Source organism: Mustelus asterias, chromosome 29, assembly GCF_964213995.1.
Source record: "Mustelus asterias chromosome 29, sMusAst1.hap1.1, whole genome shotgun sequence".
Taxonomy (NCBI): domain Eukaryota; kingdom Metazoa; phylum Chordata; class Chondrichthyes; order Carcharhiniformes; family Triakidae; genus Mustelus; species Mustelus asterias.
Window position 1 is genome coordinate 417,657 of NC_135829.1, and position 19,131 is coordinate 436,787.

The 19,131-nt window shown below is 43.6% G+C and overlaps 1 protein-coding gene across 4 annotated transcripts in view; it reads right to left on the reverse strand.

Moving 5' to 3' along the window:
• Nucleotides 1-19,131, reverse strand: part of lrrc49 (leucine rich repeat containing 49) — a 240,418-nt gene that overhangs the window by 143,550 nt on the left and 77,737 nt on the right. For all 4 annotated transcript variants that reach the window (XM_078199863.1, XM_078199861.1, XM_078199862.1 and 1 more), the window contains one exon: nucleotides 11,232-11,298. In XM_078199863.1, the coding sequence (XP_078055989.1) occupies nucleotides 11,232-11,298 (67 nt within the window). The remainder of the gene's footprint in view (nucleotides 1-11,231; nucleotides 11,299-19,131) is intronic.

The window sequence follows — 19,131 nt, forward strand, 5'->3', positions numbered from 1 at the left end:
TGAAGATTGGAGGGTGGCAAATGTTGTGCCTTTGTTTAAAAAGGGCTGCAGGGAAAAGCCTGGGAACTACAGGCCAGTAAACCTCACATCTGTGGTAGGTAAGTTGTTGGAAGGTATTCTGAGAGACAGGATCTACAGGCATTTAGAGACGCAAGGACTGATTAGGGACAGTCAGCATGGCTTTCAGAGTGGAAAATCATGTCTCACAAATTTAAGAACATAAGAACATAAGAAATAGGAGCAGGAGTAGGCCATCTAGCCCCTCGAGCCTGCCCCGCCATTCAATAAGATCATGGCTGATCTGACGTGGATCAGTACCACTTACCCGCCTGATCCCCATAACCCTTAATTCCCTTACCGCTCAGGAATCCATCCATCCGCGCTTTAAACATATTCAGCGAGGTAGCCTCCACCACCTCAGTGGGCAGAGAATTCCAGAGATTCACCACCCTCTGGGAGAAGAAGTTCCTCCTCAACTCTGTCTTAAACCGACCCCCCTTTATTTTGAGGCTGTGTCCTCTAGTTTTAACTTCCTTACTAAGTGGAAAGAATCTCTCCGCCTCCACCCTATCCAGCCCCCGCATTATCTTATAAGTCTTCATAAGATCCCCCCTCATCCTTCTAAACTCCAACGAGTACAAACCCAATCTCCTCAGCCTCTCCTCATAATCCAAACCCCTCATCTCCGGTATCAACCTGGTGAACCTTCTCTGCACTCCCTCCAATGCCAATATATCCTTCCTCATATAAGGGGACCAATACTGCACACAGTATTCCAGCTGCGGCCTCACCAATGCCCTGTACAGGTGCATCAAGACATCCCTGCTTTTATATTCTATCCTCCTCGCAATATAGGCCAACATCCCATTTGCCTTCTTGATCACCTGTTGTACCTGCAGACTGGGCTTTTGCGTCTCATGCACAAGGACCCCCAGGTCCCTTTGCACGGTAGCATGTTTTAATTTGTTTCCATTGAGATAGTAATCCCATTTGTTATTATTTCCTCCAAAGTGTATAACCTCGCATTTCTCAACGTTATACTCCATTTGCCATATCCTCGCCCACTCACTCAGCCTGTCCAAATCTCTCTGCAGATCTTCTCCGTCCTCCACACGATTCACTTTTCCACTTATCTTTGTGTCGATTGAGTTTTTTGAAGAAGTAACCAAGAAGGTAGATGAGGGCAGTGCAGTTGTTGTTGTCTACATGGACTTTAGCAAGGCCTTTGACAAGGTACCGCATGGTAGATTGTTGCATAAGGTTAAATCTCACGGGATCCAAAGTGAGGTATCTTAATGGATACAAAATTGGCTTCTTGACAGAAGCCAGAAGGTAGTTGTAGAGGATTGTTTTTAAACTGGAGGCCTGTGACCAGCTGTGTGCCTCAGGGATCAGTGCTGGATCCACTGTTATTTGTCATTTCTATTAGTGATTTGGATGAGAATATAGGAGGCATGGTTAGTAAGTTTGCAGATGACACCAAGATTGGTGGCATAGTGGACAGTGAAGAAAGTTATCTCCGATTGCAACGGGATCTTGATCAATTGGGCCAGTGGGCTGAAGAATGGCAGATGGAGTTAATTTAGATAAATGCAAGGTGATACATTTTAGCAGATTGAACCAGGCAGGACTTACTCAGTTAATGGTAGGGCGTTGGGTAGAGTTACAGAACAAAGAGATCGAGGGGTACATGTTCATAGCTCCTTGAAAGTGGAGTCACAGGTGGACAGAGTGGTGAAGAAGGCATTCAGCATGCTTGGTTTCATTGGTCAGAACATTGAATACAGGAGTTGGGACGTCTTGTTGAAGTTGTACAAGACATTGGTAAAGCCACACTTGGAATACTGTGTACAGTTCTGGTCACCCTTTTATAGAAAAGATATTATTAAACTAGAAAGAGTGCAGAAAAGATTTACTAGGGATGCTACCGGGACTTGATGGCGTGAGTTATAAGGAGAGGCTGGATAGACTGGGACTTCTTCCTTTGGAGCGTAGGAGGCTGAGGGGTGATCTTATAGAGGTCTATAAAATAATGAGGGGCATAGATCAGCTAGATAGTCAATATCTTTTCTCAAAGGTTGGGGAGTCTAAAACTAGAGAGCATAGGTTTAAAGTGAGAGGGGATAGATATAAAATTGTCCAGAGGGGCAATTTTTTCACGCAGAGGGCGGTGAGTATCTGGAACAAGCTGCCAGAGGTAGTAGTAGAGGCGGGCACAATTTTGTCTTTGAAAAAGTGTTTAGACAGTTACATGGATAAGATGGGAGTAACCCCCTGCTGACAACTATATGCTCTGACCAGCTGAGTTAAGTAAAGCTGTACCTGGGATGTGCTTGATGTTATAAGGGGCTACTGTGTAAATGTTCAATTCACAGAATCCTGAGTTCTTAACGGTTGGTGTTGAGCTAGGCTAAATTTCCTATTTACCAATAGATGTCAGTACAGGCGGGAATGAAAAGGATTAGTGTATGCAGTTGCAATCTAGAGTAATAACCTATTAATAATAACGCGGTGCCTCCTAAAATGGTAAGTATGTAAACCTTATAATAAGAAAAGGTTCAGGACAAGCATGCAAAAGGAATAACAAAAATAAATTTATTTTCTTGCATTGTTGCGTCTCATAAAACAGGTGAAGAGTCCCAAACTAAAGATTTTTCAATTAAACAGTTACAACCCTGAGAAATGTTCAAAATATTACCAAGCGCTTGGATTTATAAACGTTGGGGCCCATACGTTGGTGCACATATGAAGAAAACACGCCCCCAACAACACACTGCTGATACCGTTCAGTGTCTGATAGTATCGTCTCCAGTTACTCACGCAACCACCACACACACAGTCCAGAAGGGTCTGCGAGCGGGAAGATGATGCAGCAGGAAAAAAGAAATGCACCAAGCTGTCCGTTGAAGTCCGCTGAAGTCTGTCCTCCTCAGCAGTGCTACTTAGCAAGTTAGCTTCAGCTAATCCTCGTTCTCTCCGTCTTCTCAGTGAAAACTACGCCCGGCATTTATAGCTGACTGTCCCTCACCGGCAGTTTCTAGCAGAAACGTCCACGCTTGAGAGTACAAGATGATGCGCTTTACACTTCTTCTCAACAGTAATGAAAATAACAAACAGGACTAAACCTTGCTGCCTTTCACTTCAAACTGGAAAAAACGAGTTACTGAACTGTGACAAACACGAGCTTTAACTGCATAGTAATATTTGTGCCCATACTGCGAAGTATGTTAGTCTACAAATATTATTTGCCTCGACGTTAAAACTGGGTTTTTACCGCATGGAAACAGCTTCCTCTTCCCCTCGTGTGTCTCCCCACTGCAGCTTCCTCTGCCTCCCGCCGTTTTTCTTTTTCCCTCCCCCTAAGTAATCTGATTGGCTTAAAGTGCAGCTCTCTAGAAAACGGATTGGCTTAGCTTACATCACTCAAACAAACAGTATCTGTTCACAGTATTGGGCCCAGTAAACAGGATATTGAAACTCACAAGAAAACAAAGAACAATGGTAAATGTCGTTTTCATTAAATTTACCCATATTTCAAGAAAACACACTCTTTTTATTTATCCTTTTTTTCAGGTCCCTACATGGGTATGGAGGGATATGGGCTAAATGCGGGTAATTGGGATTATCTTAGGGGTTTAAAAAAAAGGGCGGTATGGACAAGTTAGGCCGAAGGGCCTGTTTCGATGCTGTGAACCTCTATGACTCTATAACTTTTCTCAAATCAGTTGTGCAGTCCTGTATTGAATGCCTTTTGAAAATCCATGTACACCACATGACCCTCATCAAGTCTCTCTGTTACAAGCAAGTTCATCAAACACGATTTTTCCTTAAGAAACCCGTGCTGCCTCTTCGCCATTAACCTACATTTTTCCATGTGACATATTAATTCTATCCTGAATAACCATTTCTAGAATGATCCCCACCACCAAGGTTCAACTGATCGGTCTCTAATTGCTGGGCTTTTCTTTACAAGTTATTTTGAACTCAAAGAACAAAGAACAGTACACCACAGGAAACAGGCCCTTCGGCCCTCCAAGCCTGTGCCGCTCCTTGGTCCAACTAGACCAATCGTTTGTATCCCTCCATTCCCAGGCTGCTCATGTGACTATCCAGGTAAGTCTTAAACGATGTCAGCGTGCCTGCCTCCACCACCCTACTTGGCAGCGCATTCCAGGCCCCCACCACCCTCTGTGTAAAAAACATCCCTCTGATATCTGAGTTATACTTCGCCCCTCTCACCTTGAGCCCGTGACCCCTCGTGAACGTCACTTCTGATCTGGGAAAAAGCTTCCCACCGTTCACCCTATCTATCCCCTTCATAATCTTGTACACCTCTATTAGATCTCCCCTCATTCTCCGTCTTTCCAGGGAGAACAACCCCAGTTTACCCAATCTCTCCTCATAGCTAAGACCCTCCATACCAGGCAACATCCTGGTAAACCTTCTCTGCACTCTCTCTAACGCCTCCACGTCCTTCTGGTAGTGCGGCGACCAGAACTGGACGCAGTACTCCAAATGTGGCCTAACCAGCGTTCTATACAGCTGCATCATCAGACTCCAGCTTTTATACTCTATACCCCGTCCTATAAAGGCAAGCATACCATATGCCTTCTTCACCACCTTCTCCACCTGTGTTGCCACCTTCAAGGATTTGTGGACTTGCACACCTAGGTCCCTCTGTGTTTCTATACTCCTGATGACTCTGCCATTTATTGTATAACTCCTCCCTACATTATTTCTTCCAAAATGCATCACTTCGCATTTATCCAGATTAAACTCCATCTGCCACCTCTCCGCCCAATTTTCCAGCCTATCTATATCCTGCTGTATTGCCCGACAATGCTCTTCGCTATCCGCAAGTCCAGCCATCTTCGTGTCATCCGCAAACTTGCTGATTACACCAGTTATACCTTCTTCCAAATCATTTATATATATCACAAATAGCAAAGGTCCCAGTACAGAGCCCTGCGGAACACCACTGGTCACAGACCTCCAGCCGGAAAAAGACCCTTCGACTGTTACCCTCTGTATCCTATGGCCAAGCCAGTTCTCCACCCATCTAGCCACTTCTCCTTGTATCCCATGAGCCTTAACCTTCTTAACCAACCTGCCATGTGGGACTTTGTCAAATGCCTTACTGAAATCCATATAGACGACATCCACGGCCCTTCCTTCATCAACCGTTTTTGTCACTTCCTCAAAAAACTCCACCAAATTTGTAAGGCACGACCTCCCTCTTACAAAACCACTCCTCAGTGATTCTCAAACCCCACCTCTTTCCTTTGGTATCTTTACATGCAAGTGCAGGGGATGGAACACCTGCCCTTTTACTTTCCCACCATCCAAAGTCCCAAACACTCCTTCCAAGTGAAACAGTGATTTACAGTACTTCTTTCAATTGAGTATACTGTATTCACAACTCATGATATAGTCCTCTCCACACTAAGAATACTAAATGCAAACTGGGTGGTCACTTTGCAGAACATGTCCATTCAATTCACAGGCATGATCCTGAGCTTACTTTGCTTAACATTCCAATTCTCCACCCTGCTCTCACTCTCCAGTGTTCCAACAGAGATCAAAGCAAGCTCAAGAGACAGCACCTTATTTCTCAATTTACAGCCTTCTGAAGTCAACATGGAATTGAACAATTTTAGATCATAACCTCTGTCCCCCCTTTTTTGTTTTTCCTTTTTTTGCTGGTTTGGTTTTTTTTCTCTCATTTCTTTCTGAATGCTTTTACTTTGCATTCAAGTGGTTGCTGTCCTGCCATTCACACCTAGACGCATTTTTTCTTTCTTTACTTGTCTCATGACCATTCCTCGTGGTTTTGTACGATGAAACCATGTCACTTGATTTAGCCTGCCCTCCATTCTATCAAAGACCATCCCTCGTGTATTTCTTCCCACACTGATTGATGCCTTTTGCTTGCTCAAAGCCTTCTACATTTCTAACTTGTCATTGTTCTGATGAAAGGTCATAGACTTGAAACATTGGGCAGGATTTTACAGCCTCGCTCGTTCCGAAACCATAAAATCCCTCCCAAGGTCAACGGACCTTCACGTGGTCCAACCCTTGCCTGCTCCAATTCCCATGGCGGGCGGGCCAGTAAAACTCTATCTGTTAGCTCTGTTTCTCACTCCATTGCTGCTGTCAAACCTGCTGAGTGTTTCCAGCATTTTCTGTTTTTAAGTTCAAGTGCTTTCATTCTTTAAATATTAAATATATTTTAGGCTGAATCAGTGCTTTATACAGGTTCATCATAATTTCTTTCCTTTGCACTCTATGCCTCTATTTATAAAGTCCAGATATCTGTTTACTTTATTAACAGCCTGCCTTCAATGACTTGTGCACATATACCTCCAGGTCTCCCTGCTCCTGCACCTCATTCTGAATTATATTCTCTACCTTATATTGCCTCTCCTCATTTTTCCTATTAAACATGACATTTCACACTCCTCTGAATTAAATTTCATCTACCACACTTCAGCCATTTTATGATACAAACCTGCCTATATCTTCTTGAAGTCAGACCATCAACCACACAATTCACAACATTTCCAACTTTTGCTTCATCTCCAAATGCTGAAATTGTGTCCAGTACATCCAAGCCTAGGTCATTAAAGAAGAGCAGTTGTTCTAATACTGATTCCTGGGAACCTCAATATATATCTTCCTCCGTTTTCCACTACACTACTATCACCTTCCTGTCATATATCCATGCTTCCACTGTCCCTTTTGTTCCATGGGCTTCAACTCCGCTGACAAGTCTATGATATGATAATTCATCAATGTCATTTATAAGTCAGATACATGACACCAACTGCACTAACCTCATCAACTCCCTCCGTTACTTCAAAAAACACAGATCAAATTTGTTAAATTCCACTTGAACAAATCAATGTTAGCTAGTCCTCCGACAACTCCCTGCATGTCGGGAAGAATGGAAGGTTATGACCAGTACCTCCACAATTTCATTCTTCCCTCAGCATTCTTGGACACATCCTATCCAGTCTTGTTGAGTTATCAACTTCACGTGCTGCCAGCCTTTCTTTCTAATATCTCCTCTTTATTACATTTTAGGCAATTCACTGTCTCAACTGCCTTTTCTTTTATTTTGACTTTGACAGCATCGTCTAACTTGATAAAGAGAGATTTAAGTACTTGTTTAATACCTCAATCATGTTTTCTGCCTGTGTGCTAACCCCTTTTTGGTCTCAGCCCCACTCCTCTTTTTACCACCCTTTTACCAGTATATGTGCCGATAAAAGATTATTGGATTCCTTTTATATTAGCTGTCAGTTTCTTTTCTTACTCTCTCTTTGCTTCTTCGTTCTACTTTTTCAATTCCCCTCTGAACTTCCTACATCAGCCTGGTTCTCATTTGTATCATCAACTTGGTAACTGCCATTGGCAATATTTTCTGTTTCATATTGCTCTCAATGTCTCTTTGCCATCCACTGTTTGTTCTACCTTTCCCGTCATGGGAATCTCCCTCGTTTAAAGGCAGCCCATGTTCAGTTATTTTTGCCGGCTAAACTACAATTCCAATTTGCCTGGGACAGATCTGTTCTCACCGCAATGAAATTTTACCTCCCAAATTTATTATTTTTATTCTAGATTGTGCTTGTTGTTTTCCACCAACCAATCTAAACCGTATGAAATTATGGTTACTGTCTCCTAAAAGTTTCCCTACTGATGTTTGATCCACTTGATCCACATCATTCTCCAGAACCAGACACTGCAATACCTCCTTCCTCAAAAGGCACCTCCTTTCATGAATTATCAGTTCTGCAACCTCGGAAGGTAAACCTAATTGTGTCAGCAGAGTGTAAATGTCAAAATGATTAATTTCTTGCACTGCATTACTTCCATCATTTAGTATACTGAACTGAAACATACCCTAATAAATTTTTTTCAAACCTCACGACAGCTGCTTAAACATTTTCTGACTTTGAGCCAGACTCCTAAAATAACAGTCCAATGCGTAAGAACTGCCAAAATGCTTGAGGCTCCCAATACCCTTATGGAACAATGAACATCTGGAAAGACCAGCTACATTCTACTTGACTTCAATCAGAAAAATATCACACAAGTTTTCATTTTATGGCATTCATTCCTTTTTCTAAGATGTTTTCCATGAATGTTTTTCAAAATTAACAAAATAAAACCCCAAGTATGAATTTTACATGCATATATTGCAGCTGTAGAATTAAATATATAGTTTGGGTGATGTGTTGTATTTAGTATTTGAAAGAAAGAGTATTGGATCCAATTTCTCTCAATACAGTCCAAAGGTGGATTAGCCATGCTAAATTGACCGTAATGTTAGGGGGATCAGCAGGATAAATGTGAGGGGTGGGATTGTGGTTGGTACAGACTCGATGGGCCGAATTATCTCCTTCTGTACTGTAGGGATTCTATGAACATTTATGGTCTGTAAGCAAACTTGGAGCAGGAAATGCAATTTGCATTACCAAATTTTTACTCTCTATTATTAGATTTGCTGATTCAGAAGGACAAGGAAAATTTAAAATTCTTTCTATAATATGGGAACATTTGGTAATTAGCCTGAATTTCCTCATCTGCCAATAGGAAGCAAGAAGTTTGAAGAGCAATGCTTACAGAGTGGGTCATCACCGCACAATGTTTGCTTTCTAAGACAAGTAGCAACAAAAAACTGTTCCGATGACAGAGCCCATGACACCGACTTTAAAAGTCTGAATATTCTAAACCACATCAGATATTTTCAGCAGCAAGAAGTTACAATCTATAAGCTAATCTAACCTCAGTTTAGTGACATGTTTATTTAAAATTTAGTTTCTAGAAGAGAAAAACAGCCTGATAATGCTGTTGCACCATTAAAGAACAAAGAACAAAAAAGTACAGCACAGGAACAGGCCCTTCAGCCCTCCAAGCTTGCACCGACCATCATGCCTGCCTAAACTAAAACTGTATGCACTTACAAAGTCCGTATCCTTCCATTCCCATCCTATTCGTGTATTCGTCTAGTTGCCCCTTAAATGCCGCCATCGTACCTGCTCCCACCCCCTCCCCGGGCAGCACGTTGCAGACATTCACCACCCTCTGTGTAAAAAACTTGCCTCGCACATCTCCTCTAAACTTTTCCCCACGCACCTTAAACCTAGGACTTGACTTTTCTACCCGAGGAAAAGCCATCTAATTATCCACTCTGTCCATGCCACTCATAATCTTGTAAACCTCTATTAGGTCATTCCTCTAAGCTAAGCTCTGCCCTCTCTAATGTTAAAACAACTATCAGTCACTGGCATAGCATAGCAATAATCTGCGCAATTTTATAAAAAATCTTTGTCAATTGTTCTACACATCATTTATTTTACTTTTATGGCTAAATACAAAAGTTTCAATAGAGTAATCTTTCAGAATGTTCAAACACCACCACCACAGCAGTAGCAACAACTTGTAATTATACAGCATCTTTAATAAAGACACTTCACAGGGCACTTCACAAAGATGTAATGAAAAAAGGCACACAGAACCAAATGAAGAGAGAGGAAACAAGAGAGTGACCAATGAGATGGGTTTCAAGGAGGATATCAAAAGGAGTGTAGAAATGTAAAGAATCAAGAAGGGGACTCTAATGTGGTGTTCAAACAATTGAAGGCAAAGATACCAATTGTAAAAGGTGCACACAGAGTTCTGCAGGCAGATTAACACTGGAGAAGGTTACAGATACAAGGAGGCCATTACAAGATTTAAAAATTCTAAGTGTCGAATTCACATAAAAACTGGAGTAACTCCCACTGAAAAAATGAATCTCCTACACTCTGTGCACTGCAGAGTGCACCAGTATGAATATCATTAAAAACCGGGGGCGGGGCTTATTCCCGCTGGAGAGGCCAGCAGCATTGCGCTGAGTGGGCCACTGCGCATGCACCCATCTGTCATCAATCCGTCTGTCCCCCCCAACTCCCTGGCAGTCCCAATCTTCCGATCCACTCCCCTTCTACCCCCCCAGCAACCCCAACTCCTCCCCCCCCCGATCCCGACCCTCGCCCCGCAACCCCAAACCCACCTCCCCATCCGCCCCCGCCCCACCCACCCCAATGGCCAGCCACGATCGCTGGCCTCTCTCCCTCTGTCACTGTCGAGTGCAGAGTGGCAGCAGGACCACCCCCACCCATCTCCCCCCAAGGCCCCACCCCCATTAGGCCCTGCCTTCTTGGCATTGCCCGATGCCCGGTGGGCAGTGCCAAGGTGCCGCATTGGCAATGCCACTTTGCCCCTTGGGCAGTGCCAGGGGGCCAGGCTGGCACTGCTTAGCTGATAATGCCCAGGTGGCACCCCCCACTTACCCACGACCTCCAGCGAGGTCCAGCCATCACCTCCCTGTAAGTGGGGAGCTATTGTAAACCCCACTGGCAGGGGGGTGGGGGGGTGGATGGAGGCTAATGGGCCTGGAGACTTCAGTCTCGGGCACGCTAATTACATGCTAATCCTCAAACTTAACAAAATAAAACCCCAAGTAATCCTCATTTCCATCGCTCATTCAGCTCCGCGCCAATTTCTGGCATGGAGCTGACAGCGCTGGAAATCCGGTGGCCGGAGACTCGCAGATGCCGTGGCGCCCAGCAAGAAGCCTGCTACACGGCCTCTCGCTTGTGTCTCCTGTAGTGGATCGCCCTTCCAGAAATTTACATTTGAGGTGTTGGAGTCACAATGGATCATAAAGGTCAAAAGTTCAGAGCAAACGTGTTTGGTGAGTAATAAGATGTGGGCAGAAGAATATTTGGATGAGTGGCAGGTGGAAGGCTGCGCCATCCAGGTTTCAGTGGCAGTTGGGTGAGATAGGAGCAACGTCAAGCATGTTATTAAAGTTTGATGGCATGATCCTTCCATATCCTTGCACTTCCCAAGCTCAGCAATATCTTCAGCCCCAAAATTCTCCAAGGTTTCTGCACTCACCGAGTGCAGGTATCCCCCATTTCAATCACTCCACCACTGGTGGCAGTGCCTTCAGCTGCCTACGACCTAAGCTCTGGAGTTTCTTTCCTATGTCACTTTACTTCGCTCTCCTCTGTTAAGACACTTCTTAAAACCTATTACTTTGGTCATCTGACCTAATATCTCCTTATGTAGCTTGTTATTTTTTTAATAGTGTTTCTGCAAAGTGCCTCGGGGCTTTTTATTACATTATACATGCCATAAAAAACAGAAGTTATTGTTGAATAATGATATCTGTACCATACCTGGTTTGCATGCAGATCCAGTACATCAAGATCAGTGAGACTTTCCAGATTAGAAATGTTCTTGATTCTGAAGCACAACAGAAACAAAATGTGGTAATGATTTGTCCAAGGGCACTTAAGAAAATATAAACGGCATGTATCTTTTTAAGCAGTCTTTATTTTGAGCTTTTCACCCGTTCTGCTAAAGCACCAATTCCCGCTGGTGTTAAGTCCCTGGTTTGCTGATCGCCTTTTAACATCACAGTTGGCAAACAGTTTACACTAGGATCAGCCAGGAGGCCCAAGGAGATTCTGAGTTCAGAGTGGGGACAAAGAAACCGAAAGATTCCAGGCTACAATGGAATCAGAAATATATCGAGCAAACTATCACATCCCACAGACAAGTTCAACATGGAGGAATAGCACAATTTGTTAAATTAAACTAAAAGTAGTAAATCAAATAAAAAGCACAGTAACCATTATTTCCTGCTTTCCTGAAGACTAAAAAGGTGACAACTTCTGACATTAATCCCAAGATTAATGAGCTGTCAGCATCTCAATTAGGGTTATTAACTAACATTAAGCATAAACTGAATATGACAAACTAAAAGTTTAATATATACACGATGGAAAATCCAATAGATCAGGAGAATTAACAGTAGCTAAAGGGTGGGAAAGAAGGGCTACTTTTCACAGGACCCTGTCACCAGTTCTGAAAAGGAAGAAGCTGTACCAATGGGATGGGTCCACCTGAACCACGATGGGATCCATGTCCTAGCGGAAAGCTGGCTAAGGCTTCAAACTTGTAAGGAGGTCTGGAGAGGGACTGACAAGAAACACAGGAGATCTAAATTTAAACAAAATAGAGGAGAGTACAGAAAATAATGAAGAGAGGAGACTGATGGCGAGGGAATGAATAGTGATAGAATCAGTCTTTAAAAATTGTTAAAAATAAAGTGAGAGGGAATCCTATTAAAATTAGTTAAGATGTCTGTACAGCAGTGTACAGTGTCCATAATAAAACAGGGGAGCAAGAGGCAACTGTGCGTTCGGAGGAACCATTGTTAGGCTTACTGAGACATAGCTCTCGAAAAATCATGACTGGAACATTTAAGGTGAGAGGGGAGAGATACAAAAGTGTCCAGAGGAGCAATTTTTTCACAGAGAGGGTGGTGAGTGTCTGGAACAAGCTGCCACAGGTAGTAGTAGAGGCGGGTACAATTTTGTCTTTTAAAAAGCATTTAGACAGTTACATGGGTACGATGGTATAGAGGGATATGGGCCAAATGTGGGCAATTGGGATTAGCTTCGGGTTTTGTTTAAAAAAGGGCAGCATGGACAAGTTGGGCCGAAGGGCCTGTTTCCATGCTGTAACCCTCTGTGACTCTATTACAGGATATAACATATTTAGAAACGATAGAGGGGGGGAAAGGGGAGGTATACGGATAACATATGGCAGTAGAAAAAAGGGACACATCTCTCAGCAAAACAGAAACAGAATCCAATGAAAGTTAATAGTTTTAGTTAGCAATAAAAGGTAATAAGGGATCCATCACACAGATAGGTGTTATCTACAGACCACATAATATTGGAAGGGAGTTGGGGGGAAAAATATGCAGACAAATTAGGGAATTGAGTAAAAAATTGAAAAATAATTAGAGGGATTCAATCTATCCTGATATTAATTGTACAGGGGAGGGAGGTAAAGCAGATAAGGGAATGGAATTCCTACAATGTGAACAGGACAACTTTCTAACTCAATATGTAAAATGTTCAACAAGGAAAGATGTGTTATTCGATCTATAAATAGAGGACAGATAAAAGAAGTAAAAGTAGGAAAACATCCAGGCAACAGTAACCATAATTGTAGTAAATTATGATAGAGAAGGGCATAACTATGACGAAAATGAAGGGGGAATTTTACAGTCTCCCACTAGCATATTTGCAAGCGAGAGGGTACATAAAATAAAATTGATAACTAGCCCACTGCCTTCTGACCCATCCCCCATATTAAGCTGGATGGGTAAGACATCAGCCAGCCATTCACACCCACCCCTCCACCCTTAGGCATATTGAGGCGCTTAACTGGCTAATATGTGGTCAGTTTTAGCAGCCTTAATAAGTTGGAGGGGGAGGGGGTTAGGGTTCGGGTTAGGCGGGGGGAGCAGGGAGAGCCTGAGCCCATTGAGGGCGCCCGCTCCCCAAAATCATATCTCCACTTTGTGCACCCCCTCCCAGACCTACTGTGTTCTGGCTCTGCCAGAACAATAAGAAGTTTAACAACACCAGGTTAAATCCAACAGGTTTATTTGGTAGCAGAAGCCACACTTTTGCTACCAAATAAACCTGTTGGACTTTAACCTGGTGTTGTTAAACTTCTTACTGTGTTTACCCCAGTCCAACGCCGGCATCTCCACACCATGTCTGCCAGGACAACTCAGCTGTCAGTCAATCAGATTGGATGCAGCTCTGAAGGGTGGAACTTTCCTTTCTTGAGGAGCAGGCTGGGGTTAGGAGGAGAGAGCAATGCACAGCCCTCAATTCACCCCAAGTTTATAGATTGGAGAAAAGCTGGTTATGAGAGGTTGAGACGAGAAGTAGGGAAAACAAAAGAGGCAATAATATTGGCAAACAACAATGCTGAACATTTTCAGTGGTGTTATTCAGAATGCCCCAAAGAAAAAAATAAAATAAACACTAGTGAGACTCCATGGATGAATAAAGACCCCAGGGAGCAACTGAGGATTCGGCAAAAAGGCATACATTAATGATGTGGCGAATTTCTAACCAGAAAGGTTTTTAGGTAGTAGACATTAAGGCACTGACAGAACTACCAGCTAAGAGTTAAATTATTCTCAAAACAAGATTATAAGCTAACAAGAGAATAGTTTACACACATGAATGCAATAAGATACTTAAACAAGTAATTATGATTTAAAACACATCTGCTGATATTTTAAATGTATTTTAAGTATTGTATGAATCATTGTTCACTTTAGCCAAAGGCAAGTGACCGCAAAGTGTGATGGGAAAGATGAATAGTTTAGGACCAAAACCCTGGGAACCCTACAGTTAGCAAAATTCATATCAGAAAGTTTCTTATGCGAGAACACATATTGTAACTTCATGAATTGGCATATTCATTGTCCAGACTCAAGATGGAAGCATGCCCGGACGGGGGATCACGTGCCTACCCAGTTTGGCAATGATCCGATGGGAATAGTCACTTTGACCCCTATAGTGAGCATCTACGGTAACCTGGCAATGGGGAAGTGACTTTAGCCAAGATGGTAGTTAGCGTCTGCATTTAATGGATGAATGAGATATCATTATGCTGGATGATGAAATACAATTGGCTGAGGTGCATGACAGGGATTATTATTGTCATGTGTATATTAAAGATGATTGATTTTGAGTGAATGTAGGGTGGGAAAGAATTATAAGAAAATCTATAATTAATCTGTTTAGAATTGTAACGGTCAGATCTATTCGGAGTGGTTCAGCTGCTCCATCTGAGAGCTGACTTGAACTCTCTGATGATCTCATAGAAACATAGAAAACTACAGCACAAAACAGGCCCTTCGGCCCCACAAGTTGTGCCGAACATATCCCTACCTTTTAGGCCTACCTATAACCCTCCATCCTATTAAGTCCCATGTACGCATCCAGGAGTCTCTTAAAAGACCCTATTGAGTTTGCCTCCACCACCACTGACGGCAGCCGATTCCACTCGCCCACCACCCTCTGTGTGAAAAACTTCCCCCTAACATTTCCCCTGTACCTACCCCCCAGCACCATAAACCTGTGTCCTCTCGTAGCAGCCATTTCCACCCTGGGAAAAAGCCTCTGAGAGTCCACCCGATCTATGCCTCTCAACATCTTATATACCTCTATTAGGTCTCCTCTCATCCTACGTCTCTCCAAGGAGAAAAGACCGAGCTCCCTCAGCCTATCCTCATAAGGCATGCCACTCAATCCAGGCAACACCCTTTCAATCTTTTCCACATCCTTCCTGTAATGAGGCGACCAGAACTGAGCACAGTACTCCAAGTGGGGTCTGACGAGGGTCTTATATAGCTGCATCATTATTCCCGGACTCCTAAACTCAATCCCTCGATTGATAAAGGCCAGCACACCGTACGCCTTCTTAACCACCTCCTCCACCTGCGGGGCCGATTTTAGAGTCCTATGGACCTGGACCCCAAGGTCCTTCTGATCCTCCACAGTACTAAGAGTCTTTCCCTTTATATTGTATTCCTTCATCCCATTTGACCTGCCAAAATGGACCACTACGCATTTATCTGGGTTGAAGTCCATCTGCCACTTGTCCGCCCAGTCTTGCATCCTATCTATGTCCCTCTGTAACTTCTGACATCCCTCCAGACTATCCACAACCCCACCAACCTTCGTGTCGTCGGCAAACTTACCAACCCATCTCTCCACTTCCTCATCCAGGTCATTTATGAAAATGACAAACAGCAAGGGTCCCAGAACAGATCCCTGGGGCACACCACTGGTGACCGACCTCCATTTAGAAAAAGACCCATCTATACACACTCTCTGCCTCCTTTGGGCAAGCCAGTTCTGGATCCACAGGGCAGCAGCCCCTTGGATCCCATGCCCTCTCACTTTTTCGAGATGCCTTGCATGGGGGACCTTATCGAACGCCTTGCTAAAATCCATATAAACCACATCTACCGCTTTCCCTTCGTCAATGTGTTTAGTCACATTTTCGAAGAACTCCACCAGGCTCGTAAGGCACGATCTGCCTTTGACAAAGCTATGCTGAGTATTCTTGAGCATACTAAACCTCTCTAAATGCTCATAAATCTTGTCCCTCAGGATCTTCTCCATCAGCTTACCAACCACTGAGGTTAGACTCACCGGTCGGTAATTTCCTGGGCTATCCCTATTCCCCTTCTTGAAAATAGCAAATAGCAAATAAAGCTAAACAAAGTTATGTCTTTAGTTTAGAAACACTGGCGTTGTGAGTCTTGTATTGTCTGAGTTTTCCTGACAGTGTTGGTCACCTAGGGTACCCCACCAACAATTAAGTACACAAACAGGAAAGGAGTGCACCATGTTACAAGCAATGGACTTTCCAAGACAGTTATGTTTTAATACGTCTTGTTTTTTGAAAAAGGGGATGATGAGGTCATACAAACACCTCCACTTGGAGACAGGCCCATGTAATCTGGTTGCCATGGCAATAAGAAATTCAAACAAAAGCTCAGTGAAATAGCAAGTTTCAGTTTCCACACCTTTCCACAATAAAGTTTAAGTTTATTTATTAGTGTCACAAGTAGGCTTAATTTAACACTGCAATAAAGTTACTGTGAAAATCTCCTAGTCGCCACACTCCAGCACCTGTTCGGGTAGACTGAGGGGGAATTTAGCACGGCCAATGCACCTAACCAGCACATCCTTCGGACTGTGGGAGGAAATCGGAGCATCTGGAGGAAACTCATGCAAACTCCACACAGACAGTAACTCAAGCCGGGAATCAAACCCAGGTTCCTGGCGCTGTGAGGCATGCTGCCAAATAGCTCACAGTAAAGGGACCTCTGATTGTAAGAAGAGAGAAAAAGAACTACTGCTGTGTCGAGGAACAAAACAGCTTCTGCTCGGAGAAGTAGGACAGTTACTTTGCATCAGTCTTCACGGTGGAAGACACAAGTGGGATGCCAGAGCTCCAGGAGAATCAGGGGCACAGGTGAGTGTAGTGGCCATCACGAAGGAGAAGGCTCTGGGGAAACTGAAAGGTCTGAAGGTGGAGAAACCACCTGGACCGGATGGACTACGCCCCAGGGTTCTAAAAGAGATAGCTGAGGAAATTGTGGAGACATTGCTGGTGATCTTTCAGGAATCACTTGAGGAAGGGAGGGTCCCAGAGGACTGGAAAGTAGCTAATGTAACACCGCTGTTTAAGAAGGGAGGGAGGCAGCAGATGGGAAATTATAGACCACTTAGCCTGAATTCAGTCATTGGCAAGATTTTAGAATCCATTATTAAAGATGAGATCGCGGAGTACTTGGAAATGCATGATAAAATAGGACTGGGTCAGCACGGCTTCGTCAAGGGGAGGTCATGTCTGACAAATCTGTTAGAGTTTTCTGAGGAGGTAACAAGGAAGTTAGATAAAGGAGAACCAGATTTTATTTAGATTTCCAAAAGGCCTTTGACAGAGTGCCGCATAGGAGACTGTTAAATAAGTTAAGAGCCCATGGTGTTAAGGGTAACAGCCTGGCATGGATAGAGGATTGGCTGACTGGCAGAAGGCAGAGAGTGGGGATAAAGGGGTCTTTTTCAGGATGGCATACGAGTGGTGTACCTCAGGGGTCGGTGCTGGGACCACAACCTTTCACAATATGTATTAACGACTTGGAAGAAGGAACTGAAAGCACTGTTGCTAAGTTTGCAGATGATACAAAGATATGTAGAGGGACAGGTAGTATTGAGGAAGCAGGGGGGCTGCAGAAGGACTTGGACAGGTTAGGAGAGTGGGCAAAGAAGTGGCAGATAGAATACAATGTGGAAAAGTGAGAGGTTGTGCACTTTGGAAGGAGGAATGGAGGCATAGACTATTTTCTAAATGGGAAAATGCTTAGGAAATCAGAAACACAAAGGGACTTGGGAGTCCTTGTTCAAGATTCTCTTCAGGTTAACATGCAGGTTCAGTCGGCAGTTAGGAAGGCAAATGCAATGTTAGCATTCATGTCGACAGGGCTAGAATACAAAGGTAGGGGAGTCTAAAACTAGAGGGCATAGGTTTAAGGTGAGAGGGGAGAGATACAAAAGTGTCCAGAGGGGCAGTTTTTTCACACAGAGGGTGGTGAGTGTCTGGAACAAGCTGCCAGAGATAGTAGTAGAGGCAGGTACAATTTTATCTTTTAAAAAGCATTTAGATAGTTACATGGGTACGATGGGTATGGAGGGATATGGGCCAAATGCGGGCAATTGGGATTAGTTTAGGGGTTTTAACAAAAAGGGCGGCATGGACGAGTTGGGCCAAAAGTCCTGTTTCCATGCTGTAAACCTCTATGACAAGAGCAGGGATGTACTTCTGAAGCTGTATAAGGCTCTGGTCAGAACCCATTTGGAGTACTGAGAGCAGTTTTGGGCCCCACATCTAAGGAAGGATGTGCTGGCCTCAGAAAGGGTCCAGAGGAGGTTCACAAGAATGATCCCTGGAATGAAGAGCTTGTCGTATGAGGAACGGTTGGAGACTTTGGGTCTGTACTCTTTGGAGTTTAGAAGGATGAGAGGGGATCTTATTGAAACTTACAGGATACTGCGAGGCCTGGATAGAGTGGATGTGGAGAGGATGTTTCCACTAGTAGGAAAAACTAGAACCAGAGGACACAACCTCAGGCTAAAGGGACGATCCTTGAAAACAGAGATGAGGAGAAATTTCTTCAGCCAGAGAGTGGTGAATCTGTGAAACTCTTTGCCGCAGGAGGCTGTGAAGGCCGGGTCATTGAGTGTCTTTAAGACAGAGATAGATAGGTTCTTGATTAATAAGGGGATCAGGGGTTATGAGGAAAAGGCAGGAGAATGGGGATGAGAAAAATATCAGCCATGATTGAATGGCCGAGCAGACTTGATGGGCTCCTATGTCTTATGGTCTTATAGGATGGCTTTGAGAGTTGATTTTCTGTTCAAAAGGAAGGGTATAGAACCAAAGTGTTTTTCAAAAGTTAAGGAACAAGGAGTTGCCAAGGTGGACCTTACTGGTGGAAGGCAGATCAAACGACTCAACTTTCAAAGAACAAAGTTTCAAGTTAGTGCAGCAGGGAAAGTGTGGCCTGTTGGAGAGCTGGGATTAATTTTGGAGTGTTCTTGTAATGCTGCGCATCTGCCAAAAGTGCAGTGCACAGCAAAAGGGGTTGTACGATATATCTCAACTGTGTTCATTAATTAA